Source organism: Paroedura picta, chromosome 8 (assembly GCF_049243985.1).
Source record: "Paroedura picta isolate Pp20150507F chromosome 8, Ppicta_v3.0, whole genome shotgun sequence".
Lineage (NCBI taxonomy): Eukaryota > Metazoa > Chordata > Lepidosauria > Squamata > Gekkonidae > Paroedura > Paroedura picta.
In genome coordinates, this window is record NC_135376.1 from 30512837 (window position 1) to 30540077 (window position 27241).

Sequence of the window (27241 nt, forward strand, 5' to 3'; positions counted from 1 at the left end):
ACTGAGCATTGATTGATTTACAAGGAAACAACCTGGAGGATTAAGTGGATCAATATTATGTGCAGGAAATTAGGGTTGTAGTACACAATTAACTCTCACCCAGACACTTGCATGGATCCTCAGAGCATGCAGCATAGTGGACACATTTAGAATATAAGAAAGCAGAATAACCTTGTGCCATTTCCTTTGTCAAATCTGGCTTCAGGCCGTATGAATGGGCAGTGCAGTGTTTGAACTGTGGCCCACAGCTGGGGCTTGGTATTCAGCTGAAACCCGACTTTCCTTTTTCTCTGCCTTGCTTCTCCTGTGGCAAATTCCTCATACTGGAATGAGATGATTGCATGTGGCCATAATTGAGCTGCTCACTGTTGATCTAAGGTGTTGCTTCCAGAAGTACATAGTTGAGGTAGAGTTTCCTGTTCTCCTGAGAGCATTTTTAGATACAGTTACGGGATACTTTGTGGGTGCTTTTGCGAACAGCTTATTTTGTCTGAATATCTAGCTTGTTCCTTGAGCATTAATGCAACTGTTTCAGAAATAATATGTCAGCAGCTCATGAACTTGAGGAATATCTGATACTTAAAAAAAATGTTCAGGGCTGTATGTGACTCTGGCAAGCTACACGATTGAGAAGTCTGAAACCTCAGTAATACTTAAGCTATAATGCGCTTCTTGTTAAGCTTGGCGACAACTGGGTCGTTTACCAGAAATATATAGCTTGACAGTGAGGTTAACTCATTGTTTGAGGGTGTGGTGGGACTTGCCACTCAAGAGTTTCTGAACAAATGTGTGAATGCCTCTAAAGGTATATGGTTTTCTTTGGTGCAACACAAACTTTTTAAGAACGGTTGATGCGTTACATGTTTTTATTCCCTGATTGAAGACAAAGGCCTGTAAATACTTGAGCTCTCCATTTTCTTTTTTTAGCTTCTTCCTTGTATTATAATTGGGTTCACTGGAAACAGTTTGTATAAAGATTGTTTCAACAGTCTATGTTCTTACTGCTTATTGTTTAATTATTTCATTTTCACCTCCCCTTTTCTCTTAGACTCTGCTTTTTTCCCTGGGCGCTGTGCTGAGATTTTTGCTAAAGGACACAGCATCGGGAACCTCGGAGTCCTTCACCCTGATGTCATCACCAAGTTTGAGCTCACCATGCCCTGCTCCGCTCTAGAAATCACAGTCGAGCCTTTCTTGTGACTTCCTGAATTCAACATCCCTTTTCTGTCCTCACCATCCTGTAACCAGCCTGGTTTCTTGGTAACTTTTAGGAGCGCCTTCCTAATCTTTAGTAACTTAAATCAAGCTGCTTTGGAGCCCTAATTTTTTAAAAATAAATCTTCATGTTCTACAATCAGGCTGTCTTCAATAATGTAAAACTATAGCTTCTCAAATACAGCACCTTGAATCATCTGTCTGTTAATAAAAATGCTTGAGGCAGAATTTGAGTCCGTGATTACTTTATTTTCATGCAATAAGTTAATTGACTAGTTAATTGAAGAAACGTGAGCAGAACAAGGAGATGAGTTATTTTATGAGACTGTCTTGTGGTCATCCAATGGGGGAAATGCTAAAGAAATACATTTACTTACACAAAGTGGGTTATATTCTATAGTTGTTTAAAAGTGTGTAAATAGATCTGTATGGGGGGGGGGATGACAAAAAGTCCAAATGAAGTTTCTGTTTGCACCCATGTTTGTAATAAGGATACCCATGTCCAGGTAGGGATCTTAGAATTACAGCTTACCTACAGACTCCAGAAATCATTTCCCCTGGAGAAAATGGCTGATTTGGTGGGTGGGCATTATGGCATTTCACCTTCCTGAGGTCCCTGTCCTCCCCTGGCTCTACCCCAGATCTCCAGGAGTTTCCAATCTGGCAAAAAAAAAAAAAAAACAGGGTGGGGGGGGGAGACCTGGCAAACCTTGGTTCCAATCCAAAGCTCACCTGAGTCTTTCATCTGTTTCTTTGTTGGAAGGACTAGCCACATTTCTCTCCCAGATGCCAAACTCAGTAATTCTGGTCTTACAGCTGTATGGAGACCTGGCATTGTATGTGCCTAAAGAAACTCTTGCTCTTAGGGTTATGATACTAAACTCAGCTTGGGAAAATATTTACAGTGGCAATACTATTTCTGCTTATCACAGCCTGAAAAACTTTGCTTGTGGTCTCTGTGGTCTCCAGACCCACACACAAGATTACTCAAGCTCATTAGAGTATCACTCAGAACCGTCTCAAGGTATTTCTGGTGTTGACTGAGCACATCCTGTGAATAGAGGCACTTCCTCTATTCCTTTGTTCCTCCTAAACATGGGAAGCAGTGAGTGCCTTAGTTGCTTGAGAGGCTCTAGAAAACCCCTAGTTCAAATCTTCCCTCTGTCTTGGAAACATGCTGGGTCAGTCATGTTCTGCCTAACCTGCCTCTCAGGGTTACTGTGAGGGCAAAATGGAGGAGAGAGTGATATGGAAACTCTTTGGGTCCCTCTTGGGGGGAAAGGTGAGGTGTAAATAAATGTTGTGAAGAACCTTGTCACCAGGATAACTGAGCTATGTTTCCGTCTACTTGAAAGCTATGCTTTTATGAGGTTTATCAACTTTCAAAAGCTGCCGGTTGTGGTGAGAAACTGCCCAGTATAGATGGTTATTCCCTGTCCTTATTCTGTGTGAGAGGAACATCTGCTGAATTCTTGCCAACATTGTCAAAGATTTATTAAGCAGCCAGGAAGGAAGCATTCTCCTGCCTTAGAGCAACACTTGGGAGTGATTTAGCCATCTCAGTCTTACGCAGTGAGACTATCGTCTTCAGTAAACAACCTGTTCCTGCACAACTTGATTGCTTAATGGGTCTTCCATACATTTCTCAGAAACTTTTTGTTTCCCGAAATAAGGAGCCAAATATTTACATAGGGTAAATATTAGAGTGTCAGAACAATTTTCATGGTAATGTCACTCTGATGGAATACACACAAATTTTATTTTTTATTTTTTGCTCCCACTGGTACTAGAGCTCTTGACTGTTCCAGCCACTCTTATATTGTAACACCTGCATACTAAGAAATGGTTTTGAGTGGAGTAAGTCTGGGAAGATGCAGTTAACATGAGCTTTTAAGCAAGGGCCACTGTCTGGCTTCAGATCTGCCATTAGTCTAAACAGCAACCAACATGCATTTTGCAAGCATATTAGGCAGTGTGTGTGTGTGGGGGGGGGAGTTGAAAATCTCTGTTTTACTCTTCTGCCAGCAGTTCCATTAGTGCAAAAGTTAGATGTGGAATTATTGTGAGGGTTTTGCCCATATAAGTCTCAAAAACACCAACATCAGCTTTTTGGAGGTTTTGGGTATCGGGGAGTTGTCAAAAACATCCGTACAGGACCCAGTAGGATGCAAACTCATCTTAGACAAGAGACTATAAAACCTTGTCAGTAGGACTTAACTAGTCATATGTACTTTTTCATGGTCTACAAGGAGTCGATAGTTGGTTAATTTGCACAACTACTTGCAACACTCATACTTCAGCCTAAACATAAATAAGAACTGATATATGGTTTGAAAAGGAATTATTCTTAGAAGTCCCAATGCAACACTGCTCTATACAAGACTCTATACAATGATACTTGACAAAATGCATTTTATTAAAAATAGTTTCTGAAACATCTGAATAAAGCCCAGAAATGACAGGGTTTTTTTAGAACACAGTTTGTATTGTACAACGTCTAAAGTGATACAAAAATAGAAGCTGCAAGTTTCAGTTTATAAACCTGAGTGCACGTGTTCATACAAAATAACTGCATTATGACAACACTACAAGAGATGCAGATATTCTTCAAGCGATTTGAAAACCAGACACAAAAGCTAAGGATCTGTTTTCTCTAAAAGCAGAACAAGATGGTATTTGTGCAATCACTGGCTTGCGTCTGGGAGAGAGGCACTAATCTGTATAACTTTTTAAATATCCACACTTTCTCCAAAGAGCTCAGGGCAGCTTACATGATTCTATTTTATCCTCACAACAGGCTTGTGAGGTGTGTTTGGCTCAAAATCACCAGCCGAGCTACATAGCTGAGTGAAGATTTAAACCCAGCTCTTCCCATTGATAGTTTGGCCTTACACTCTATATTATTTTGCCTCAATTGCTTGGTAGTACTGATGGTATAAAAAGAGCAAAACAGGACTGTTTCAAAGTGAATACTAGAACAGAACAAGAAACCTATCCCAAGGCAAACAATAAACCTTACGGAATCCAAAATGAGAACAGTCTCTTCTTGTGTATTCTTTCTTTGCTGGTTCTATATTTGTCAGGACTTCTACCAGGTACAGTATGATTAGGATTTATTAGTTTAACATAACATTTACAGTCTATGTTGCTCCTATAGGTTTAAAACAAGCATTAAGAAAACTGACTAACTGGAGGCACAGTGCTTTTATTTTTATATTCTATACCAGATTTCTGTGAGTATTTAAGCAATACGCTGTTAGTTTTATTTTGTATCCATGTCTAGGACTTCCCACTGAGGAAAGTTGTTTTCCATTGAAAATGGACATTACCAGGATGCCGTTCTGGTAGAAGTCATGACAAATAAAGAATAAGCAAAGAAACAATACACAATAAGAGACTGTTCTCATTTTTTATTTCATAACGTTTATTGTTTGCCTTGGGATGGGTTTCTTGTTCTGTTCTGGTACTGATAGGCAGGAAAGAGTGATGCTTAAACCTCTTGTGTCTGCAAATTCACCATTCTCCCAAAGAAGTTTTCCCCACCAGACTCACTTCTCATTTCAGTCAAGACCTGGAAAAACAACAGACACTAGGCAGGATCAGCATGCCTCTGGCAATCCCCCCCCCCAAAAAAAGTAATCCATACTGACCTATCAAGAATACAGATCAGAAATTCCCCATCTCTCTTGAAGCCTCTAGTTCTGCCTGAGGAATTAATATTTTTGATACTAAATCTCCACAGGCTTCAGGTCTATAGCCCTCATAAGCCTATATATTACAGAACATGGATATACTCCACTATGACCATTTTATGCACTGGAGGTTTCATGCTGGGCTGCAGGCTGGAGTTTTAGTCATGGTGGATTGCCCCACCTCTTCCTGCACCCACACAGGGGAGCATTTGGCCCGGTGTGCCTCATCTGCCCCCGATTTGTGCTCCTGCATGGGAGCTGGGGCAGGGAAGTTCCCAGTGCGTAAACGGTCTATGAAAAGGTGCTTGGAGAAATGCAAACACCTCAGCCTGGCACAAGAGCAAATGTGGGAAAAGAAGAGGGGCTTCAAAACCATAATACAATGTAATACTGAAGCATTTCCCTTTCTCAGTCATTAATTTTTAAAAATTACTTTCACACGTACAATTCTGGTTAATTTCCCTGATATCCAAGTCTAAAACATTTTCTTAAAGGTCCAAAGTAACTGATATGCAAAGTTGAAACCACAAAATGATCTCTGCCCATGCTTAGAATGTATTTGCTTTCACTGGACCTTCTTTAGCATATCTACTAGCTTGAGAAAGAGTTTAGTAAAGAGGCTTGCCCATCCCAGGGCTCAAATATACAGACGAGTTTTGTTGTTGACGTATTGTTGTGTTAAACAGCCATTAGGGTAAACAAAACAGTTACCAGTTCAGAGATCACCTTGCTTGAAGCTTGAGATGACAGCAGACCCACCACCATTTGGCACAGAAGTGGGGAAGGGAAGACATAAAAGGGTCAGGAGGACCATTGGTCACTAATTTAAAGAAAATACTCAAAACCATCATTACATCCGTACTTGCTCTCAGTTCCTTAGACCTACTGCTTCAGTGCTCAGGGTCCAGCAGTCACGGCAACTGTGGTTGTTTTTACCAGTTTGGGGCAAGAACATCAAGGCAGGAAAGTATAGCAGAGCACTATTTCACAAGCCAAAGCAAAACACCAGCAGGATGTCCATGGGACTCCTCACAGCTGTGGACTGTCCTCAAGACACCAAGCCCAAGCACAATTTTGCAGCTAAAATATCACCATTTATTGACAGAAAAATAAAAATGTAGAGGGGGTCATTTGACAGCTTGGCCAAGAACACTGTGAGAACTTTGAGTCAGTAATTAGACGTGTGTGTATGTGTACTGTTCTTAGACAAGCCATAGAAAAATCTGCCATAGAGGAATGCCAAGGTGATTCAATCTGGTACCATCTCAATAGAGAGCATTAAGAAATCACAACTTTGATCCTAATCACCAGCACACCCTGGTAAGTGGATGTGTTCAGATATGAATCTGGGTTCTCAAATCACCTTGTTAGATGGGCTTTGGTTAAGCTCAGAATGGCCCACAAGTCTGCACTTCCTGAAGAAGCTTCATATTCTTTTTTGCTGGTGTCTCTTTTCCTTACACCTTTGGCCTCAGCTCATCTTACTCCACTTACCTAAATGCTTGTAAAACTTTAAAACAAAAACAAAAAACAGAGCACTCCTTCCTGGAAGGATCTTCTCCAATGTATTGAATTGGTGACATCATGATCCTGGCACATCAGCAGCAATGTGTGGCTTGAGGAACGCTCACTGCAGGACACAGCTGTCAGCTAAACATCTAGCATGGCAGAATACTAGGCTGTTGCTCAGCTTAAACCCAGCCAAAGTCACTGCAGTGGCTGCAGTTTCTTCTCTCAAGCCAAATCGCAGGTCATTTCATCAGCAGGAAAAGGTTATTTTGTATTTCCAACACCACCTCTGCTTTATGCGGAAAGGCACAACACATTTGGATTGGGGATTTTTCCACTGCACTACTTGGATTGCACCTCTATAACTTGGAAAAAGCGAGAGGTACCTTACTCAGTTTAAGCTTAAGACCTCATGCAGTAATGGGACAAGAACTGTAGCACTAAGGCCTATGGAACAGTAAGTCATGAACATATAGGGCACTTCAATTTCTATTTGATGTCTGGCTATAGGATCATCCACAGGAACTTTGTACCAAGAACACAATGCTCTGAGTGCCATGCTTTTGATAATTTGCCGTGTGACCACTAGGAAACAAAACCCCACCAAAAACCTCGCAAGTGCCATCAAGACAGTAACTGAAGGAGGACTGACAATTTCAGCTGAATAGTTTACTATGTAGTTATTATTTAACCAAAACCCGATCACAGTCCCTGCTGAAGCTCCCAGAATTATGGTGGTGTCTGCTCTTGTAGGGCTGTAATTATCAAGTTTGGGGTAGTTGTAGCACAAGAGGAGGGGCACGACAATGCAGAATATAGGGCACCAAGGGTTGGTGAGCATCCAGTGGTCAAGGAAATCCCAGGTTGGATACATGAGAGCGACCAGAACCCCTGAGATTAGACTGCCCACAATCACATCCTAAAAAGACAGACACAAGATATGGTTAAACATGATGCTCAGTCCGACCTACATTGAACACACCATCTTTCTCCCGCACTTTATACCAGCCGTTTCCCAGAAGTGCATTCAACAATGTTGCTTTACGGACACTAGGTTGCTAAATGTGTTTAGCTGTGAAGCATTATTAAAAATAACTGAAGAAACAGAGCCAAATAATTGGCTGCAAATGTTAACTACTGGAGGACTTGGCAAGACCAGGAATGTTTTAAAGGCGAAGCCACCACCACAAAAATAAATCAAAAGTTCTAGGTGGACGCCAAGTAATCTTTAAATCTTTAAAGTGCCAAGAGCTTGCCTGTCATCTCAGAAGGTGGCTTTGCACTAATTGGGCCTGGCCATGTTTTAATTAATGACACTATTCCCCCCCCTCCCCCAAACTGTCCTATGATTGCTGAGGGCAAGCACCGCTTCCTGAAGCAATATTTCCAATGACTAATTCACTGAAGTGACTACTTTGAGGAACACATTTTAAACAAGTTTAAACAATTGTTTTCTGTCAACACAAATCTTTCCACACCCATAATCTCACCACGTAATTTCATAATTTCTAGAGGATTATCTTTCTTTTTCATTTTGCACAAGAAGGATAATAAAAAGATTGTAGAAACCACCACAAAGTCAGGAACACAGTACAAACTGTATGAATTGCGTATCTCCCAAATTCAGCATGGGTATCTTCAGGCTAAAAAGTCTGTTAAAGATTGAATTCTCAAACAAACAGACTTAAACCAGTTTTGCCAAATTAAAGCTCAGTTTACAACACAGGCAAATGAGCATTTAGAAAACTTTGTACTGCTTCAGTCAATAATACTGGTGAATAAAACTTCTAGAGGCCTTGAGCATATTTACAACCAACTACTGGATGCACAGGAGCTTCTTTTTTCTAAACTACCAAAATACCTCAGGAAACTAAAAATAATAATGCTAGTGCTGCTTGTGGGGGTCAGGGGAACCTATGGGCAATGTGACGGGGACATTTTGGGCTTCATCAGAAGGGTGGCAGTTGTATATGTATATGTTGCATATATTAAATTTCTGATCGCTTAGTGTTTTTGATTTTACAAATTTTAACTGGTATCCAAATGTGATGTTATTGGAACTCCAAGTTAGATGGCAAGAATGAAGATTCATGGGCTAAGGGAGCACAGCGTGCTGCAATTTCCAGCTCTCTTTAGTATTCAGCATATATGCAAATTTGCTTGCAGAAAAGACAGTTTTCTATTTCAAAAAATATGTCAAATAGTGCAATTACTGCATGTATTTCAATTCTAACCTCTCCTCTCAAGCACTATTTCTCTGCACCACCACTAATTTTTCAGAAATTTTACTTCTCTATTTCTGTATGGCATCTCTCCCTTCCCTCTCCGAGAATACAGATGGGAATATTTACCTGACACTACTTAGCAGGGAGTTTGAGCCAAGCTGCTTTCCTCTTATGCTTTTTTTACAGCTATTTACTGATATTGGGTGAGCATAAGATCCTTTGAACAAGGGGGGGAACTAAGACAGCAAAATTATCTCAGTACTCAGCACAGGTCATCTCCTGATCATTGTCAAAGCCAGCAGGGTTTTTTTTTGGGGGGGGGGGGCTTCTTTCTTTTCATGATTTAATTGTGATATATTTCTCTTGGGTCATCCAGTTTAGATACCATAAATGAATTTGAGATGCTCTGAGCAAGAAAGAAGGCAACTTCTTCATAATATGAATGTTCATTTATACACAAAGCAAAGATTTACTGCAAGGCTTCTGCCTTGTGAGATTTAGGATGCTTTGGGCTGATCCTGCATTGAGCAGGGGGTTGGACTAGATGGCCTGTATGGCCCCTTCCAACCCTTTGATTCTGTGACTCTGTGACTGGTAGTTAACCAGCAGCCAATTTCCCTTGTTTCCAGAAAGACTCAAGTTTTATACTTTGTCAGCTACCTGAATCAGACTATTTAATCAGAATCAGAATATTTAATTCTAGGAGTAGAAATCCAGGCATTCAATATAATTGCATTTATTCAAATGAGTCTAAATTGCAGACATCTTTAGTCTATTTCACTGAGATACTTTACAAAAGTATTATTCAGTCTTCTGAAAAGGAGATCTCTCTCATCTTTGTTCTTTCAGAGACAGACAGTTCTTTCTTCTTCCTTACCACTGATTCCATCCAAATTTAGCTATGTCCTTTATCATCATGGAATACCAAGAGAAATATGTAGAGAATTTTTCCTGACTGCTGGCTATCTTCCCTTTTAAGTGATTGTTTGATCATCAAAGACAAGAAGTAGGTCAAGATGTTTACTGATGTTCATTCAAGTTGAGCACACTATCAAGTGTATTCTTAAAATTGCTCTTCTCAAAGCATGTGTCACTCAAAAAGCTAACTTTCAATTAATAGTTTCCTTTTATCTGTGTTATGAAAAATGAACATGGGATAGGGGTAGTTTTGCTCCCACCAAGACAACCGAATGTTCCCAGCATATGAAGACAATCAAGATCCTTTCCTCATTTCAATCCAAAGTATGCACAATATGGAAATGCCCACCATGCAATTTATCTGCCCATTTTCATCCCATCTAGTTGGTCAGAAATCTCCCTCCTTTGTTTTAATGTCCATGGCTGATGCTGGTTTCAGGATATTACTGTTTTTATGGGTCATTTTTAGGATGATAGCATTGCCTTAGGACACTACACTTATGGATGTCTTTTAACAATCGGCTCTAATGTTGATTCGGCTTTTAAGGCCTTGTTGTTGTTGCCAGATTTAACTTAACCATTTCTATAGGTTAAATGGATGATTAGCTGGTTTTCCATTATTGTACCAAATCAGATCTAAACCTACCAAGTATTGATTTTCTTTATATCATCTGTATCTTTCTATCACTTTGTCTAGTCTAACTGCTAATTACTAAACATCCTGACTATTAAAAACTCCCTCTCCTCCACATACACACTGATCAATTTTGTTAAATGTGTTTTATGTAGCTAATTGTTTTAACAAATATTATTTAACTAGTAAGCAAGCCCGCTGCAGGGAAATGCAGCGGGCACTAGGACTCACCGGCGGCGGGCTGGTCGGCGGCGGCGTTGGTGGCGGCGGCGGCAGCAGGCTTTTGTAGGCAGCAGGCAGGCAGGCTCCCTCGGGCGGCGGTCTGATGCGGCGAGAGGCGCGAAGCGCCTCTCGGCGCGTCAGACTGCCAGGGGTTCCCTCGGGCGGCCTCTCGGCGCGTCAGTCTGCCAGGCAGGGAACCCCCGGCAGCCGCGCTTCGCGCAACTGCTGGGGGCTCCCTCGGGCGGCGGCCTGACGCGGCGAGAGGCGCAAAGCGCCTCTCGGCGCGTCAGTCTGCCAGGCAGGGAACCCCCGGCAGCCGCGCTTCGCGCGACTGCCGGGGGCTCCCTGGGGCGGCGGCCTGACGCGAAGCGCCTCTCGCCGCGTCAAGCCGGGAGCAACTGCGAGCCGCGCTGTGCGCGGCTCGCAGTTACTCAGGCTGGGAATCGGAGGGACCAATCGGCAGGCGCAAAGCGCCTGCCGATTGGTCCCTCCGATTGTCTGTTCTGAGGAAGGGTCCAACCCGGACCCTTCCTCATCACGGACAAAGCCCACCTCAAGGGGGCTTAACGAATTATTTAGTCCGTGGCGCCCGTGGCGCCACGGGCTGTTTAAAGATGGACAGATTCAAGATGCATCTACTTTAGGCAATCTCCAAACATGGAAAAACGTTAACTATAGGTTATGTTATCATACGAAGAACCGCTCCTAGACTACTGTCAACTAGTCTTAATGAAATGGTGGATAAATAGTACCTAACACCTCATGAATTAGTTCTTATATATACTACAACAGAGGATAAGTGTAGGAGATGTAATAGTTCCTCTGCAGATACGTTCCATATTTTCTGGTCTTCCTCTATTTCAGACATTTTGGAACACTATGAAATGCTGGGTAGGGAAATACCTTTCAAACCCAAATTAATCCTTCTGGATTTTTTTTTGAGAAGTTATGTAGACAATTCTTTGCATGCAGCACCATTTTAAAAAAGAACGGGAGAGGGAGGGTGGGACAAAGCTGGCCAGACTATTGCATGTTTCCCTCTCCATATGTTCTTCCTGCTGGTTGCTCACTGGTTGTTCGCCGGTGGCTCACAAATTTTCGGTTAGTGAATCCACTTTTTTCGATTACCGAAATTGTGAATTAAAAATGGTGAAATCACAAGCCAGCTGCTGCTAGGCAGCCTCTGGATGTAGGTGACATCATGTGGACGGGCCAGAATATGCCGCCTACATTTGGAGGCTGTTCAGGTACATTTTACACAGGCGGAAATGCCTTCAGATTTGGAAGTAGTGCTAAGTTTACTTACAGCAGCAGGAAAAGTTATTGCAAAAAATTGAAAAAAGCCAGAATCATCAACTTTTAATGAGTGGTTTAACAAGATTTGGCTTATTATATAAACATACTATTAAAGGGCTAGTAGGAGTAATTCTATGGAACCTGATTTATTTATTAAATGTTGGATATTATTTTTTGTGGAATAAAAATATATGATAAGATACACTTGCTTGCTTATTATTATTTCTTATAAAAGTACAGAGGTATTTCTTTCATGCACATATGTGTCTGAGTATGTGTAGTGAGTGTTTGCTTGTACTGAAATTTTAAACAAAGATTTAGCCATTTGCAATATTTGTGCAGGAGGGACAGGGTAGGTAAAAGGTAGAAAAAGTTAACTGCATTAATTGGAGGGTGCTTTATTCTAATATATTTCTAGCATTTACTTAGTATGTATGTCATGGTATACACACAGAATAAACACCACTACGACCCATTATGCACGGGGGTTTTAGCGCACATTCGGGGTGGAATGGCGGCGACTAAAATCACGGATAACGCATGGAGCCGGCTGCAACCGGCTGCAGCTTCGGTGCATGCCGCCGAAAAAGGCGCGTCAGTCAAACGCGGAAGAAAGCGCAGCTTCCGGGCGAGCGGGGCGCAAACAGAAGCGGCGCCCGGATCGGCGCGTGCATAATCGGTTACTCTGGGTTTTGCCGCCGTCGCGCCCCGCCCCGTGTATAACCGGTATGCGTCGCGTCTTCCCCCTCCGCGTTTTCCATGTGACCCGAAATCGCCGTTTCGGCGGCTGTGCATAATGGGCCTACATGTGGCTATGTGTACCAGGAACACAACTTACCAGCACTGTGTGCATTCCAGTGTAAATTCTGCTGAGGCCTACCAGTGTTGAAAATGCAAAGGCTCCCAGCAGTCCCAGCTCAAAGGGGTACTGAAAAATAAGAGGGGGGGAAACTAATAGCCAGCATTTACAGCAACCATACAGTCATACAATCAGGTAGGCACCCAGACATCATCAATTATCTACGCTAGTCTACATATATTAGTAGATTCAGAATTCGGTCAGTTCTGGAGTAATATAAGTTGTGTGAATCAGCCCCGCAGAGAGCATAGACCAAAAAAAATCTCTTAAGGTCACATTCACATTTCCCCAAGAACTCAGTTACTTGCAATCTTAGGGAAGGGTTTCTTAAAAAATCAACTTTACAGCTAGAACTGGCACCAAGCAAGGCAAGAATTTAAAATTCACTCTGCGTTTACAAACCTGCACATTTAACACTGAACAAATTAAGCTGCCTTACATTTAACGTCCATTGGCCTACTGAAGTCACATTATCATTACTTCCCTCCCCCCCCCCCATGGGCATATCATGGATTAAACCTGGGATATTCGACATACAAAGCAGATTTTCTGAACTACAGCCCCTCCCCAATGAAGTATAGACAATGAGTGGAGCTGGTATGCTTCCCTAGCTGTATTTTAAACAGTACTATTGTGCTTAAGAGCCTCTTGTGGCGCAGAGTGGTAAGGCATGCTGTCTGTCCATGAGGCTGGGAGTTCAATCCCAGCAGCCGGCCCATGGTTGATTCAGCGTTCCATCCTTCTGAGGTCAGTAAAATGAGTACCCACCCCGTATTGAGGCTGCCATGAAAACGCTAGAGGGCATCACCCCAAGGGTCCGATATGACCCGGTGCTTGCACAGGGGATACCTTTACCTATTGTGCTTACTCAAGTAAATACCTGCTGTCAGACATTCTACATTTGAGAAAATCTAGTCTGCAACCAGCATTAAATAAGTAAACAGAAATTGACTCTGAAGAACTCAAAAGGAATCCCCTGCAACGTAAGTTACTAGACAATATAATACAAATGAGATTCAGTATACGATGTGATAAACGTTGGGACAATATAGTCTTAATTCACAGATCTGCTATAAATACGCAGAAATGAGATGTTACAGTGGGTTCTGAATAAGCCTATTGAAGAGACAAATAATTAGAGGCAACTAAATAGGAAAAAAAATACAAGCATCACAGTGCTATTATAAAAATAGGTGTTAGTCTTCCAGGACAGGCCTATTGGTCTTCAAGCAAGTGGAAAAGTGGAAACAAGTAGGAAAAAGGTATCTGAGTTATACCACATGGACCGCTTCTGCCCCGCTACTTTGAAGCAGTATCAGCTGAGAAATTTGCCTAAGGGGATAGGGAAGGAAGAACACAAAAGGCTCTGTTCCTAACCATTTAATAGTAAGGTTGGGCTTCTGTTTCTATTTGTTTGGATGGGTCACAAGAGTCGTACCTTATATAGGTTTATGGTCGTAGTAACAAAAGTCAATGAAATGGTTGTGGACGCCATTGCGTGTGTGGACGGCATTCCATATTCTGCAGTTGTTCTTTTTTCAAGCTTCACAACAGGTGGTGAACAAGGACGGGGCCACTTTAGTAGGTCTTTTGAGACTTGGCCTATGTACATAACCACCTGGAAAAAAGAAACTAAAATATTTCAGATCCTGGCTAAAAAGAAAATATTTAAAGCAAGACAAGTTTCTCCATTCCAAATGGCGCTTCTTAGTCAAGTTCCCTTGTGGTATCAGGCTGCAAGTCCCCATGGCGATCATGTGGCACATGGAATGTTTAGTCTGGATATATGGTTCACGTAATTGCCTACTTTTAATTTTAAAATTCCTCCTCTCTCACTATCTTGCTTTCCCAAAATAAGAAAGACAAAGTTATTCAAACTACTTCCACAAACCTCTTCTCTTTAATAAAAGGTTTAAAACATTCTGTGCAGGTCTGAAGAACAGGAAACCTGGCATTATGTCAAAGACAGCCACTACTGGTTGGCCACAATCTACAAGCCACTTCCCCTGAAACAGTCTCATATAAACACTAGTGAAATCCAGAAATAAATCTGAGAAGTACCCTGAAATTAGGGAACATAGCATTTGCCTTTAAAGGTATCCCCTGTGCAAGCACCGAGTCATGTCTGACCCTTGGGGTGACGCCCTCTAGCATTTTCATGGCAGACTCAATACGGGGTGGTTTGCCAGTGCCTTCCCCAGTCATTACAGTTTACCCCCCAGCAAGCTGGGTACTCATTTTACCGACCTCGGAAGGATGGAAGGCTGAGTCAACCTTGAGCCGGCTGCTGGGATCGAACTCCCAGCCTCATGGGCAAAGCTTTCAGACAGCATGTCTGTTGCCTTACCGCTCTGCACCACAAGAGGCTCTGAACCCCTGCCTTTAAACCCCTGCAAAAACTGCCTGTTTCAGTCCAACAATTCCTTTGATGGCCCCCAAAAATATGCTGCAATGATCCATAGTGCCTGCAGTGATTTGGACACTATGTGGGTCACAAGTTCAAGATCACAGCAAAGGACAAGTGAGTCCTTTATGAACCACTCACATCTACAATTTTTTGGGGAAACAGACACTTTTGTCCTTGACAGTTAAAACAAAACTGACATAATGTCTATACCGTGAGGGAAATGGGATTGCTAGAGCTGTATGTAGCAGAGAGTGGCATCAGGGATGATCCTTTTCTCTTTCTCTGGGTGGACAAATTCAATAGTTATAGCTAAAGATTTGGTTCCAGAGGCTCTTGCAGTTTCCTAGATGGGAGTCCAGAAATGACTACATTACAGGACTGGCAGCAGGGAGGGAGCATGCTGCAGTTCCATACACAAAGCATTTTATTTTGTCACACAGTCCAATTACAGCTGGCACTCTAATTCTTCCCCGAATACATTTCAGTTTGGGCTTTCCATCAAGTTTCATTTAAGGGTGTTTTCACATCTTGAAGCCTGCAAACCAATCTCAGAGGTATTCCCCTGGAAGGAAAAAGTGCACTTCATTTTAATGTAAATACTTTGTCTATCTGTGAAGACAAGAACTGCTGGAAAGGACAATAAATCAGCGTCTGTAGCCTTATTATCCTTTCCAGCAGTTTATAAAGGAGTAGGCAGTTCTTTTGGTAAGCAGGTCTCAAGCTACTTAGGACATCAAAGATCAGCAGCAGCACTTTGAATTGTGCTTGGAAATAGACTGGGAGGCAGGGTAGCTGAACTAGTGTAGATGGACTCCAAACAGCACACTCCATCCCCCACCAGAATTTAAAAGCAGAAAGCCTCAAATTTTACTACAATAGTTAACAGGCATGCACTTCTGGCAAAATCCTGACAAGTTTCGACAAATGCATGCTAAGGTGGCTACCTCAAAATGAGTGGGGCTGCCATTCTTGGAGAGGGACACATCTAACAAGTCTCCAAGAGTCCTATCTGTGTGCCTAAGTGTGCTTCAGCATCTTCAGATCAGCAACCTTGGCCTCAAGAGTATGAACTTGTTCCCTGAGAACCAGGATCTCTTTACATCAAGCACACACCTGTGACTGTTTAGCTGGCCAATAGTCGTGCATGTGGCAGTAAGTGTGATACACTGGATAGTCCCCACCCCCCCAGCTGGCTTTCTATCTTTGTAACTGCTTTTAAAAATACATTTCCCACTTATATAGATTTGTTTGTGGACAGTGTGCTCACCCTTTTTAGGGATGTGGAAAGACTAGTGCCCTGGCTTCCTCACCCTGCTGTTAGGCTGGAACACCTTTGTCTGACCCCCTGTTTAACCCTTCCCAGACTGCAGTAAAAGTAGCCAAGGATCTCTGAGCCTGTTTAGAATTAAAATTAACTACATCTGAGTAGTTTGAGCAGCGACAAACTGACCTATCCAAAGGAAGTGCAGGGTAAAATATGATGGCCATATCCAAGTAGAAAAGTACAGAAGCATGTGGGGAGAAGGGGCTCAGGCCTTCCCCTACCCCAAACTGCTTCCCCAACCTGAAATGGTCCTGGAGAGCACTTACCTGCCCCACTTGGCAAGTTGCACTTTAGGTTGCTTTCTTCTAGAAATGCAAAAGGTTATACAGGTCAATGTACAGACCAATAATCTCACCAGTACTTACAGACCACATAATTATGAGCCTTCTAGCAACATATGGGCTAATGTTCCAATAGGTGAATGGGAGAAATGTAATGAAGAAAACTTCTTGGCCCATTGCAGCTGAAATCCTGAACAGGTAGTAGTAGAAGTAATTCTTTACAACATACTCATGTGGATGGTCCTAGGAGAGAAATTTTTATGTCAGTGCATTTTGATAAAAAGAAGTCCTTGTTACACCAAAAATAAATACTCAAAATAAATTGCTCAAATTGCACTTCGCCTCCTGCTCGCAATTGTGGAATGGTAAATTGCACTTTTTCAACCCTCCATACTGTAAAGCCTTCCCACTTTTTTCTGCCACTGCATTGCACCTTTTCCTCTCCTCACTAGCGGGGGGCGGGGAAGAGAAAGGTAGATGAGAGAGCAGCCTGTCAATCACTGGAGGCAACCAATCTCCTCTCAGTGGTGGTTTGTAAATCTCAAAATCTTCCCTGAGCACGAAAATTATTATTTTTTTAATGAAACTTACGAGTTGCAATGTGTACATGTTGCCACTGAAAATTAGTACATTATTTGGGGGTGGCTAACAAAGCTAAATTTCTTCTACCACTTGTTGAATTATGTATGTTTTAAGACAAGAATGATTCCACAAGCTGTTACAGAAGAATGATTCATTGCTGCATTCCTGTCATGAAGCTGCATACTGAACGACTTTTAACCCATTTCAACTCCACAGGACTTACTTCCGAGTAAGCGTCCAGAGTGTGCATGTCTCCTTGAAGCTGCAGCCCCTGCACAGCCTGTATGTTTTCATCTTAGAAAATCATCTACATTTATGAGGCACATAACAATGTTGGAAGCTACAGCAAAGAATCTAGGATAATATGCTGTACCTGGAAGCCAGCAAAAAACTCTGGAAAAGTTTCAGAATTGATTGGCAAAAGTCCAAACATCCACTTCAAAGGCTGAATGCAGATCCTAGTAATTGCTACATCCAATTTTAATTCCATCACAGAGTCCTCAATTAACACAACACAATTATAAATCACTGTTCTTCCAAACAGCTCAAGGTAGGATATATAGGGTCCTCTCCATTTTATTTCCTTTTCTTCAAAGAAACACACCCATAATTTGAAGTTTCTTTGACATTTTGCCCAGCCAGCTGAAAGAATAAGGGTCTCTCAAAAGGTTAATTAACAAACTACCAGTTTGACCCATCGTCGTACCTCTGCAAAGAAGCACACCTACAGGGCTGCAGGTACCCTTCCAGGCACAAAACTTCCACATGAACACATAGCACATACATCAAACAGTCTGTTCAGAAATGACAGCTCTTGATGGCAGACATTTTCAAACTTACGGTTCTTGTCCTTGTAAAACAGAGGTTTCATAGATATTACATAAGAATGAAGAGGAGAGTGGCTTATGATGAAGATCAAAAATAATGAACTGGGAGGGGTGGGTCCCAGTGAAGAAACAATTATAGAAAAATATAGACGCACTGAGAAACCAATATGGCAATAAAATATCCAAATTGGATTTATATAGAGTCTTCTCTCTTCAGTAATTCTTTTATTCTTATTATTTTACACAAGTCCCGACGCGTTTCGCCTTACAGCTTTTTCAAGGGACAATGGTTTTTATATTTAAGGACCAACTTCAACTTATTAAGGAATCTCTTGATAAGAGTATAAGGGTCATGCTCACAATAGCTAAACTTAGCTTGTGGCGTTTCAGACGAGTCGGGACTTGTGTTAAATAATAAGAATAAAAGAATTACTGAAGAGAGAAGACTCTATATAAGTCCGATTTGGATATTTTATTGCCATATTGGTTTCCCAGTGCGTCTATATTTTTCTATATGATGAAGATCAAAGCACTCAAGCATGCAGTTCACACATGCCTCACAATCCCATAGAAGATTGTCAAAGTGGAAAACACGAATTAGTGGAGAAAGTGAGGGCATTTCCACATGGAGGTAAAATGCAAGTTGCTTCCTACTGGCTGGGATGGCAACTCTTGTGTTTGCAGCCTTCCTGATGGGGTAGACTCCCCCCATGTTTTTCCTCTGCCCTGTCAAAGCTTTTTGCCTCCTGATGAGGCTGCAAGGGAAAACAAGGCAAACTTCTCCCTCCACTCCTTGGCTTGTCAATCACAGCAAGCCACCAATCACAACACAACAGTTCTCTTGTGGACTGAAACTTCCCCCACACACACACCCAGCCCCAATTTGTTTTTTTACGCGTTGCTACGTGGCAATGTCACAACAGAAATGCATCTTTAATAAAATCAACACTGCCTTGTTCCTATGGAAAAACACCAGGACGATACAGCATTCCCACCCCTTTTTGGGATTTGTATTCCCCCCCCCTTTCCAGCTCATTTCCCACCACCAGAAAACAGAAATGCGGCTGTGTTTTACCTGCTTGATCCCAAGAAGACCTTGGACACTTTAAAGAAGACTTTATTTTACCTTGGATAATGTAGCTTTGCGGTCCTGCTAAAACACGGACTGCACCATTTAAAAAAAGAAAAATTACTCAAAAGCAGGAAATGGAGAGGGGAGGGTGGGAGCAAAGGTGGGACAAAGCTGCTGAGACTATGATGGGTTTCCCCCTCCATACAGTCTTTTCCCTGGTTGCTCACTGATGGCTTACCGGTGGCTTGTGCATTTTAGGGTGGTAAATCCACTTTCCTGGATTTCCAACATTTAAAAGCTGCCCAGCTACATTTTGCTTGTGTGGAAATGCCCTGAGTAATAAATTACAACTGAAATGCTGTGCTCTTTTGGCTTTTCTGCACAGGATAAATATAGTGAAATGCTTACCTAATGTATGTGTTATATTCCAGCCAATCCACATGACGCTGCCCACATCCATCGTCTGGCCAATTGACAGCTTGCTACATCCTCCATTTTAAAGCATGAGTTAGGAATCATATAAAGTGGATTCACCAACTTAAAAAGTGCTAGCTACCGTAGAGCAACCAGGAGAAGGAAAGTAAGGAGGCTCAAACATGCTAAGTCACCTGCTTCGTTCTGCCCTCTCACCCGCATTCCTCTCCCTTGTTCCTGGGGATGGAAATGGCAATGTGCCTGGATCAACGAATAGGTGGACATGCGTGTAGGCGATGCCAAAAATAAAAGAATATTTTTTTCAAAGTTGTAACACAAAGCATGCTTCTCAAAAGTTTTCTCCCCCCCCCCAAAAAAAAAATCAGGAATGATATTATTTTTAAATGTATCAAAGGACCCAAGTTCCCATAAGGGGTGGTGTTAAAAAAAAGTACTATGCATCTTTGATTCCATGCATAGGCATTGCAATGGAGAAGTATGAATTAAAAAAATACAAGAGGTATTACCTTAGTTATCTCAGTCCTGCTCATGTGCATGTACACATTTGTTTCTGTTACTGTACATTTGCCCAATTTGATTCATTAACTCCCAAAGCAGAGTACACATCATTCAGTATTCACAGTTTAACACATGACCCTTAGAAACTAGTTCAGATCATATACAAATAATCACCAACTCTACATGTGCAAATCAAGCCACACAGGTGATTTAACATCTTGTCTGGCCTTCCCCTGACAACCATGGGGCACCCAGAAAATTGTAAGTATGCATCAGAAGTCACTGCCTGGCTTCACAGGCACCAACTCAAACAAAATATTGCCCATTTCAAGCTGTAAATAAATATTCCATGGAGTTTTCTGGGGTGCCTGACTTCAGAGAACAGGGGTGTTGGATGGGATTCAACACAAATTGTCTGTTTGCATTACAATCCTTGTACAAGCAGAAACACATGAAAAAGGCCATGGAGACCACTCACACTAAGTCAGTTCTATCAATATCCCATTTGTGTTTCTGTTTGTCCATGATCTTGTACAACCAGTTTCTGGGCACTTTAATGCACAGGGAGGAAAGCACTAGGTGTTGAACAAGCAGAACTGTGCTGAGTGATTTTATGTTTCCACTTGCACTTGCACTTGCTGGGTCCAAGCTGTTTAGAGCAAGATACATTCAATTGTAGATCATACAAGAGGATTGATAGAGGGCGGAATCTCATTCTTTCCCCCGTTTATCAGACCACCCAGGCCACTTCTAGAAGCTTGATTCCTCCTCCCCCATCAAATCTACAGGAGAGTGGATTTACACTCAACTGCTCCCTCACTAACTTTACCTATACAGCCTCCTCCCCAGTGCTGCATACATATGGATCTCATCTGTCCTCCCTCCTGGCACTCACTCTGCGAGGAGTGAACGCAGGGGGCTGCAATAGGTCCTATCTCCCCATAACGTAACAATATCATGGCAGCCTACCTGGTTCAGTGGTGGCACCTCCCCCTTGAGAGCCAGTGTAGTGGTTAGGAGTGTGGACTTCTAATCTGGTGAGCCAGGTTTGATTCCCTGCTCCCCCACATGCAACCAGCTGGGTGACCTTGGGCTTGTCGCAGCACTGATAAAGCTGTTCTCACCGAGCAGAGATATTAGTGCTCTCTTAGCCTCACCTACCTCACAAGGTGTCTTTTATGGAGAGAGGAAAGGGAAGGTGAATTTAAGCTGCTTTGAACCTCCTTTGGGTAGAGAAAAGTGGCATATAAGAACCAACTCTTCTTAATCTCCCACACTGGTTGAGGCAAGTCAATACCATTAAGCCAAAGAGGAGTGTTGCCAGAGCAAAACATATGCCCTTGTGTTGGGGGAAATTTAACCCACCCTTCCTTTCATCATCCCTGACCCCAAAAATGTTCAGACCCTCTGACATATGAAGTGGTACTATCCAAGAAAAATTATCCTGTGATTCAGAGCTGATCTAGTCATGCAACAGGCCTACTCTTCATAGAAAAGAGAAAATAGTTAAGATGGGAATATAACTCCATTATCTTTTTAATATCTTTAAATTCACATACCTGTTCTGTTTCCATGAAGTGTCATGGAAAACAAAATAATGGCCCACAGATGCAAAACAATCAATTTACATTTCAGTTGTGAAAAAGAAAATGTCAAAGATAGCAGCAACTATTGGACCACGATGTTAATTTCTCACATGACTTAGGTGAATCTTACAACAAAGACTGTTACCATATATGGAATGAGAAAAGCTGGAATCAGAAAAGGAAGATACACTAGAGAACACACTGTGAATTTACATTGGTTACTGGAGCACAGAAGACAATTTCAGAGCAAATTAGCCTGTGTTTTGTAGATTGCAGAAAAGCTGCTAGCTGTGGTTGTAAAAGAACTGGGTGTGCCACTATATCTGATTGTCTTGATCAGCAACATATACTCTGGACAAGAAGCTACTGTTAGAACAGAATATGAGGAAACAGAATGGTTTTCAATTGGACAAAGGTCTCAGACAAGGATATATTTTATCTCCCTATCTCTTCAATCTATTTGCGGAATATATTATAAGGAAAACAGGATTCAATTATAGATGGAAGTAGAGTGAAAACAGGTGGCAGGAACATTAACAATCTGATATACACAGATGACACTGCATTACTAGCTGAAGAATTGAAATGACTCTTGATGAAGGTTAAAGCAGAAAGTTCCAATGCAGGATTATTGCTGAACATCAGGAACACAAAAGTAATGATTATCAGTGATAGAGGTGTGTCATTCTCTATAAACAAACAATTCAAGATTTTTCTCTTCCTTGGCTCCATCATCAACCAAAAGGAGCCTGCAACCAGGAAATCAGAAGGGCAGAGACTGGGAAGGGTTTGCCATGAAACAACTAGGACAGATTCTTAAGCATAAAGTTGTGTCACTGGTGATCAAGAACAAGATAGTTCATATCATAGTATTTCTGATTAATATGTATGGATGTGAAAGTTGGACAACGAAGAAGAAAGGAAGGAAGTTGATTCGTTTGAGACATGGTATTGGAGGAGAATTTTATGGATACTATGGACCACCACCAAGACAAAAGCCTGAACTCTCCCTAAAGCCAAAAATACCTAAACATATTATGATAAGACCAGAATCAGTGGAAAAGACAATAATGCTAGGAAAAAAAGTTGAAGGCAGGGGGGAAAAAAGACGCAATTTGAGATGAATTGACTCAGTCCATTCTCCCTGACTTTTAGTAGCAAAATAGCTTCAGTTCTGAGCTTTATAATTTAATATCCAACCAGAAGACATGATTAGACAAAACTTAATTCTCAGCTTTCAGGCTTGACATCTTGGTGTATAAACATTAATAAATTAAGATACTCTGCTGGTATAAAGCTATCCTTATTTCTGGGATTACAAAAAATTCCTTGCCAGAGGGCACATATATCAAAGCATATCTAGGATTTTTCTTTCAGAGCTACTGTTCATTATTCCTGTGTTGAACACAATGGCCAATCCTGCACCTACTCAGTCAAGCTTATTTTAAAACATTAAATATAAAAGAATGTCAGACTAATATTTTATGTAAATGGCTAGAGCAGGCTTTCTCAACCAGGGTTTTATGCCTGCTATAATCAGAAACCCTTAGCTTCCTCTGCAAATAGCATAGGGTGCTGGTGGTTTGTCTTACCCGGGGCATGATTTTCCCAAGCCTTTCAATTTTGGCTACGGAACTCCCATAATCATCCTGTAGCTGGTGGCCAGTTTGGAGACCCCTGGCTTTATTCTCTGGTGGGTTAAGCCTTCCAGTGTAGTAAGTAGCTAAAATGCTGCACTAGGATCTGGGAAATCCAGTTCTTTTATTATTACAGTTTCATGGTAACAGCCAGCCAAATGATATGGTTTGGATCAGGGTCTCTGTTGGAGAGGTCATGGTAGCTCTCAACAGCCCTATTGGGGGGGGGGGGGGAAGGCTATTTGACCAGCATATTTTCATCCAGTGCTTCCTCCAAGGACTCAGGGTTGCATCTCCCGTTTTTATTCTATCAACACGGCTGAGAGCAAGCTTCATGGCAGAATAGGAACTTGAACCTGGATCTCTTTGTTTCAATCTAGCTTTGAATTCTCTATACTGGAGGAAGGAAACTTTCTTCATCAAAGACACCCCCCCCCCACACACACACACACACAAAACAGGCTCTACCTGTTGGTGTGCCAGAAAAAAAGAATGGGAAACAGAAATGAGGGCTGTACGTGGCCAAAGACATTAGTGGATGTCAGCAGCTCAGGGGGCTGCCTCAGGTACTTATGGAAGAGAACAGACATGCCACAAGTAACCACATATAAGGTTACGACCAAAGCCAGTTTTAGAAACGGGCTTTGAAAGGGGCGGGAGGGCGCCTACAACACCCAGCATCGCCAGCTCACCTGGTGGGTGGGAGGGCAGGAGCATAGTGCAGAGGCCCACCCAGAGGAGCTGGGCTGCTAAGGCCAGCATGTCGCCACAGGGCAGAATCAGCAACCTTCCTCCCACTCATTTGGTGGGGAGGAGGGCTGGAGAGTAGTGCAGTGGGCCAGCCAGGGGAGGTGGCCAGTGAGGTCAGTGTGGCACCATGTGGCACAGCAGGCTTCCCCCCCCCCCCCGCCACTTGCCTAGCCAGCAGGAGTGGATCACAGCCACCCCTCCTCACACACACACACACTGATCTCCCTCCCCACTCACCGGTGGGCAAGAGGCCTTGAAACGCAGCAGCCTAGCCATGGGAGCTGGTCTGACAGGGTAGTCATGGTGCATGGCCTCCCCAGCTTGCAGCAGGCAAGAGGCCTCAGACTGCAAGTGGCCCAGCTACAGGAGCTGGGCCACCAGTGCAGTCAACCTCTTCTTCCTCCCAAATGCCCAGAAGGGAGAAGGACAGGTGCAGGGAAGATCTGTGATCGGCCCTCAGTGGGGAGTACCCTCTCCCTAACGGGGGCATATCCCTCAATGATGGCCAATCAAGTAGGGTGTGTGTCATCTGCATACCAACCAAAGATCATCTTGGCCAAGAATGAGAAAGACACATCTGTAGACTAACACATATACTAGGGATTAAAGATTAAGCAACAAGGGATATGGAAGCTCTCAGGCCAGATCAGTAGCGTATCGTTAGCCTGTAAATGAACAGTCACATAGGCAAAAATCCCCCACACAACCGCCTCCTCCGCACTGATGTGCCTGCTCAGGACTGCACTTTGATCACCTGATGCAAATAAGGCTTAACAATGATAACCCTTATGACTGATACTGTCACATGATCATAACAATGATAACCGCCACAATTGAATAGCATCACTATGTGGCATCACACTCTTTCTTCTCGATTGAGTTCTATGACACAACACTGGGGGTGACCCAGTATGTAACAGCTCAGTGTGCTCAAGGCAGCCTCAATGACATTTAGGCACCTGGTCCTAGTGGCCTTTTAAGGATTTTGCTGATGTCACCATTGGATTATTCTAGAATAGTCTAAGATAATCAATATATCTATTATGAGCCATTGGATAATAAGGTACACCTCTACTGAAATGCCGGGAGGTCAAAGTTGTATAAAAAAATAAAAGTTGACATAGCTATTGTTATGGGACTCTTTGATCAACCAATTATTTCTCAGTGAAAATGCTATGACTCTTCACCGAGCCACTTTTTAGCTTCCCTCCCTGGCTCTCTAATCCTGTTCCATCAAATGCCTCACTAGTTAAGGACTTTTTAAAGAAAGTGTGTACACAAGTCTTTGGCAAATACTAATTCATAAACAAATAACTCCAATAGTCTTATCTTATCATTTATATTTTTACTTTTGCAAGGCTTACTTACGGCCAAATTATACTCAAGCAACTTTTGTTTACACAATTAATGTGGAAAGGAAGCTATCGAGCACATTTGCCAGAAGCTGTTCAGGAATGAAGCTGTTTCCCAATACTTTAAGCAGCATCCTTATCACTCAACTATACAGTGGGGCTTTCATGCATCCTTCCCCACTCCCCAAAGGAAAAACTAAACTCCCATGGGGATATTCTGTGGAACTTCCAAGTACCAAAGCAACCTACAACTGTGTTTCTATTTCCTTGAACGGAGTAAGGACCAAAGTTTGAGTCCAGAAGCCCCTGCAAGACCAACCAAGTTTTATCTTGGGCATGAACCTTTTGTGTGCATGCACCCATCAGCAGGTACCTTGCAACAGAAGTCGCCAAGCATTCCGTATAGGTAGAGGGTGCGGCGTGCCAAGATGCCTAAGCAACTGAATAATAAAGAGATCTCCAGTCCGATTGAGGCGGTGGGTAATACTTGTGAATAGCAACAAATTGGCAAACAGCATGAGAAGGGAACTGACAAAGACCGGCTTCGAGGCTGCCCGTTTTGCCTAAACTGAACCTGACAGCAGAAATGTGACGACAGGCGCCCTTTTCTCTCAAGTGAACTTTCGGGCCGCTGAACTGTCGCGCTTTCTCTTTTCAGCGAGGGACGACGCCTGCGCCCGCCGCTGCCCTGAAGTGCGGCAAGAGGAAGGGGAATTCCGGCGGGCCCAAGCGAGAGGATGGGCTGCGACGCCTCGGGCACTGCAAGCACCGGCCTCGGGCCGACAACTCCCCTCGCCCGCCTGCCCAACGCCGGGAGCCGCCGAGGGGACACGCCGCCTGGGCCGCCCCTCGGAAGCCGCAGCCCCCCGCCCCCCAGCTGCCCTGCTCGTTACCTTCCCGCCGGTGCCGGTGGCGCAGGCGGCTGGCGGGCGGGGACTGTGGCCGGCCAAGGCTGCGCCGTCGCCGCCCCCATTGCGGACGTCCCAAGTCCCCGGCAGGTGGCTGCCCGCTCCCGCGCCCCGGCGCGCCGCAGCGTCCCCGGCCTCGGAGGCGGCAGGGAAGAGGCCGCAGCGGCGCTGGAAGCGGGCGACGGGCTCCGAGTCCCACAGGCTGCGCACCAGCCACGCCATCCCTCCCACCGAGCCTCTGCGGGGCAAGGAGCAACTGCGGAGCTCAGAGCAAGCATGGGGAAGGGAAGGGAAGGGCGGGGCGGCGGGGCGGGGCCAGGTCGCCTGGCCAACAGGTGCAGCCCGCCGGAGCCTGCCAGGGAAAGGCGCCAGCGGTGCCCTGGGCGCTGGGGACGGAGCTTAAGCAGCGTCCTTCTCGGAAGGCGGCCAAGGCCCCGTCCGTCCGTCCTTACCTGGAGCAGTCGAATATACATACACACGTGCATGACAAACCCGCTCTTTTGTTTCTTTTCCGGATGCCGGTCTAAATGCGGGGTGGAGGAGGGAAAGCGGCCAAGAGCCACGTGCGGGAACTGGGACGGCAGAAAGAAACCGTCCAAGCGCCTGAGCCCATTTGATAAAGGGCAGGCAGGTGGGAGATCAGTGTCTTTGCCTTTATGGATCCGAAGCAAGAGACTTATGCTTGGAGGAAGCGGGGGGAAACAGGTTGGACGCCTGGTCAGAAGCCTCTGCCGTTGGGGGGGTGGGAGGGGAGAACGGCTTCTGCGGGCCCCGGGACGGCGCAGGGCGGCTGAGCCGCCCTGCGCCGTTCCCGGGCGCGCAGAAGCCTCTGCCGTTGGGGGGGAGGGGAGAACGGCTTCTGCGCGCCTTTGCCGTTGGGGGGGTGGGTTCCCGGGCGTGCAGAAGCCTTTGCCGTCTTCTCCCGCCCTTGCCAGCCACCAAGCGCTGTCTCCAGGGACAGCAGCTAGCGCCCATTTTATTCTAATATAAAATGGGCTTTAAATCTAGTAGA

The 27241-nt window shown here is 43.7% G+C and overlaps 2 protein-coding genes across 5 annotated transcripts in view; one reads left to right on the forward strand and one right to left on the reverse strand.

Annotated features, from left to right (window-relative positions):
* The window catches only part of FARSB (phenylalanyl-tRNA synthetase subunit beta), a 36419-nt gene extending 34976 nt beyond the window's left edge, over positions 1–1443 (forward strand). Inside the window, exon 17 of the mRNA XM_077348914.1 lies at positions 1049–1443. Coding sequence (XP_077205029.1) covers positions 1049–1200 — 152 coding nt within the window. The 3' untranslated portion in view covers positions 1201–1443. The remainder of the gene's footprint in view (positions 1–1048) is intronic.
* Positions 1444–3619: 2176 nt separating this feature from the next.
* SGPP2 (sphingosine-1-phosphate phosphatase 2) lies at positions 3620–27037 on the reverse strand. 4 transcript variants are annotated; one of them, XM_077348921.1, is made up of 5 exons: positions 26682–27037; positions 16667–16825; positions 14009–14188; positions 12550–12639; positions 3620–7335 (listed from the first exon to the last, which is right to left on the reverse strand). In XM_077348921.1, exons 1-5 carry the CDS (start codon positions 26712–26714, stop codon positions 6808–6810), a joined length of 990 nt encoding a protein of 329 aa, XP_077205036.1. In that variant the 5' UTR covers positions 26715–27037; the 3' UTR covers positions 3620–6807. The 4 variants fall into 4 exon arrangements, with proteins under 4 accessions (XP_077205036.1, XP_077205033.1, XP_077205037.1 ...); XM_077348918.1 differs by lacking the exon at positions 26682–27037 and adding an exon at positions 26215–26542; XM_077348922.1 differs by lacking the exon at positions 26682–27037 and adding an exon at positions 25695–26110.
* Between the last annotated feature and the right edge of the window lie 204 nt (positions 27038–27241).

Bases quoted from the DNA above. Each gene is read 5' to 3' on its own strand.
- SGPP2 (XM_077348918.1), bottom strand. From the start codon at position 26,451: ATGGCGTGGCTGGTGCGCAGCCTGTGGGACTCGGAGCCCGTCGCCCGC. The intron at 16,826-26,214 runs GTAACGAGCAGG...TTTCTCTCCTAG, and splicing joins CCACCGGCACCGGCGGGAAG to GACCATCCACATGAGTATGT. The intron at 14,189-16,666 runs GTAAGTACTGGT...TCTTTTTTCCAG, and splicing joins GGCTCATAATTATGTGGTCT to GTGGTTATGTACATAGGCCA.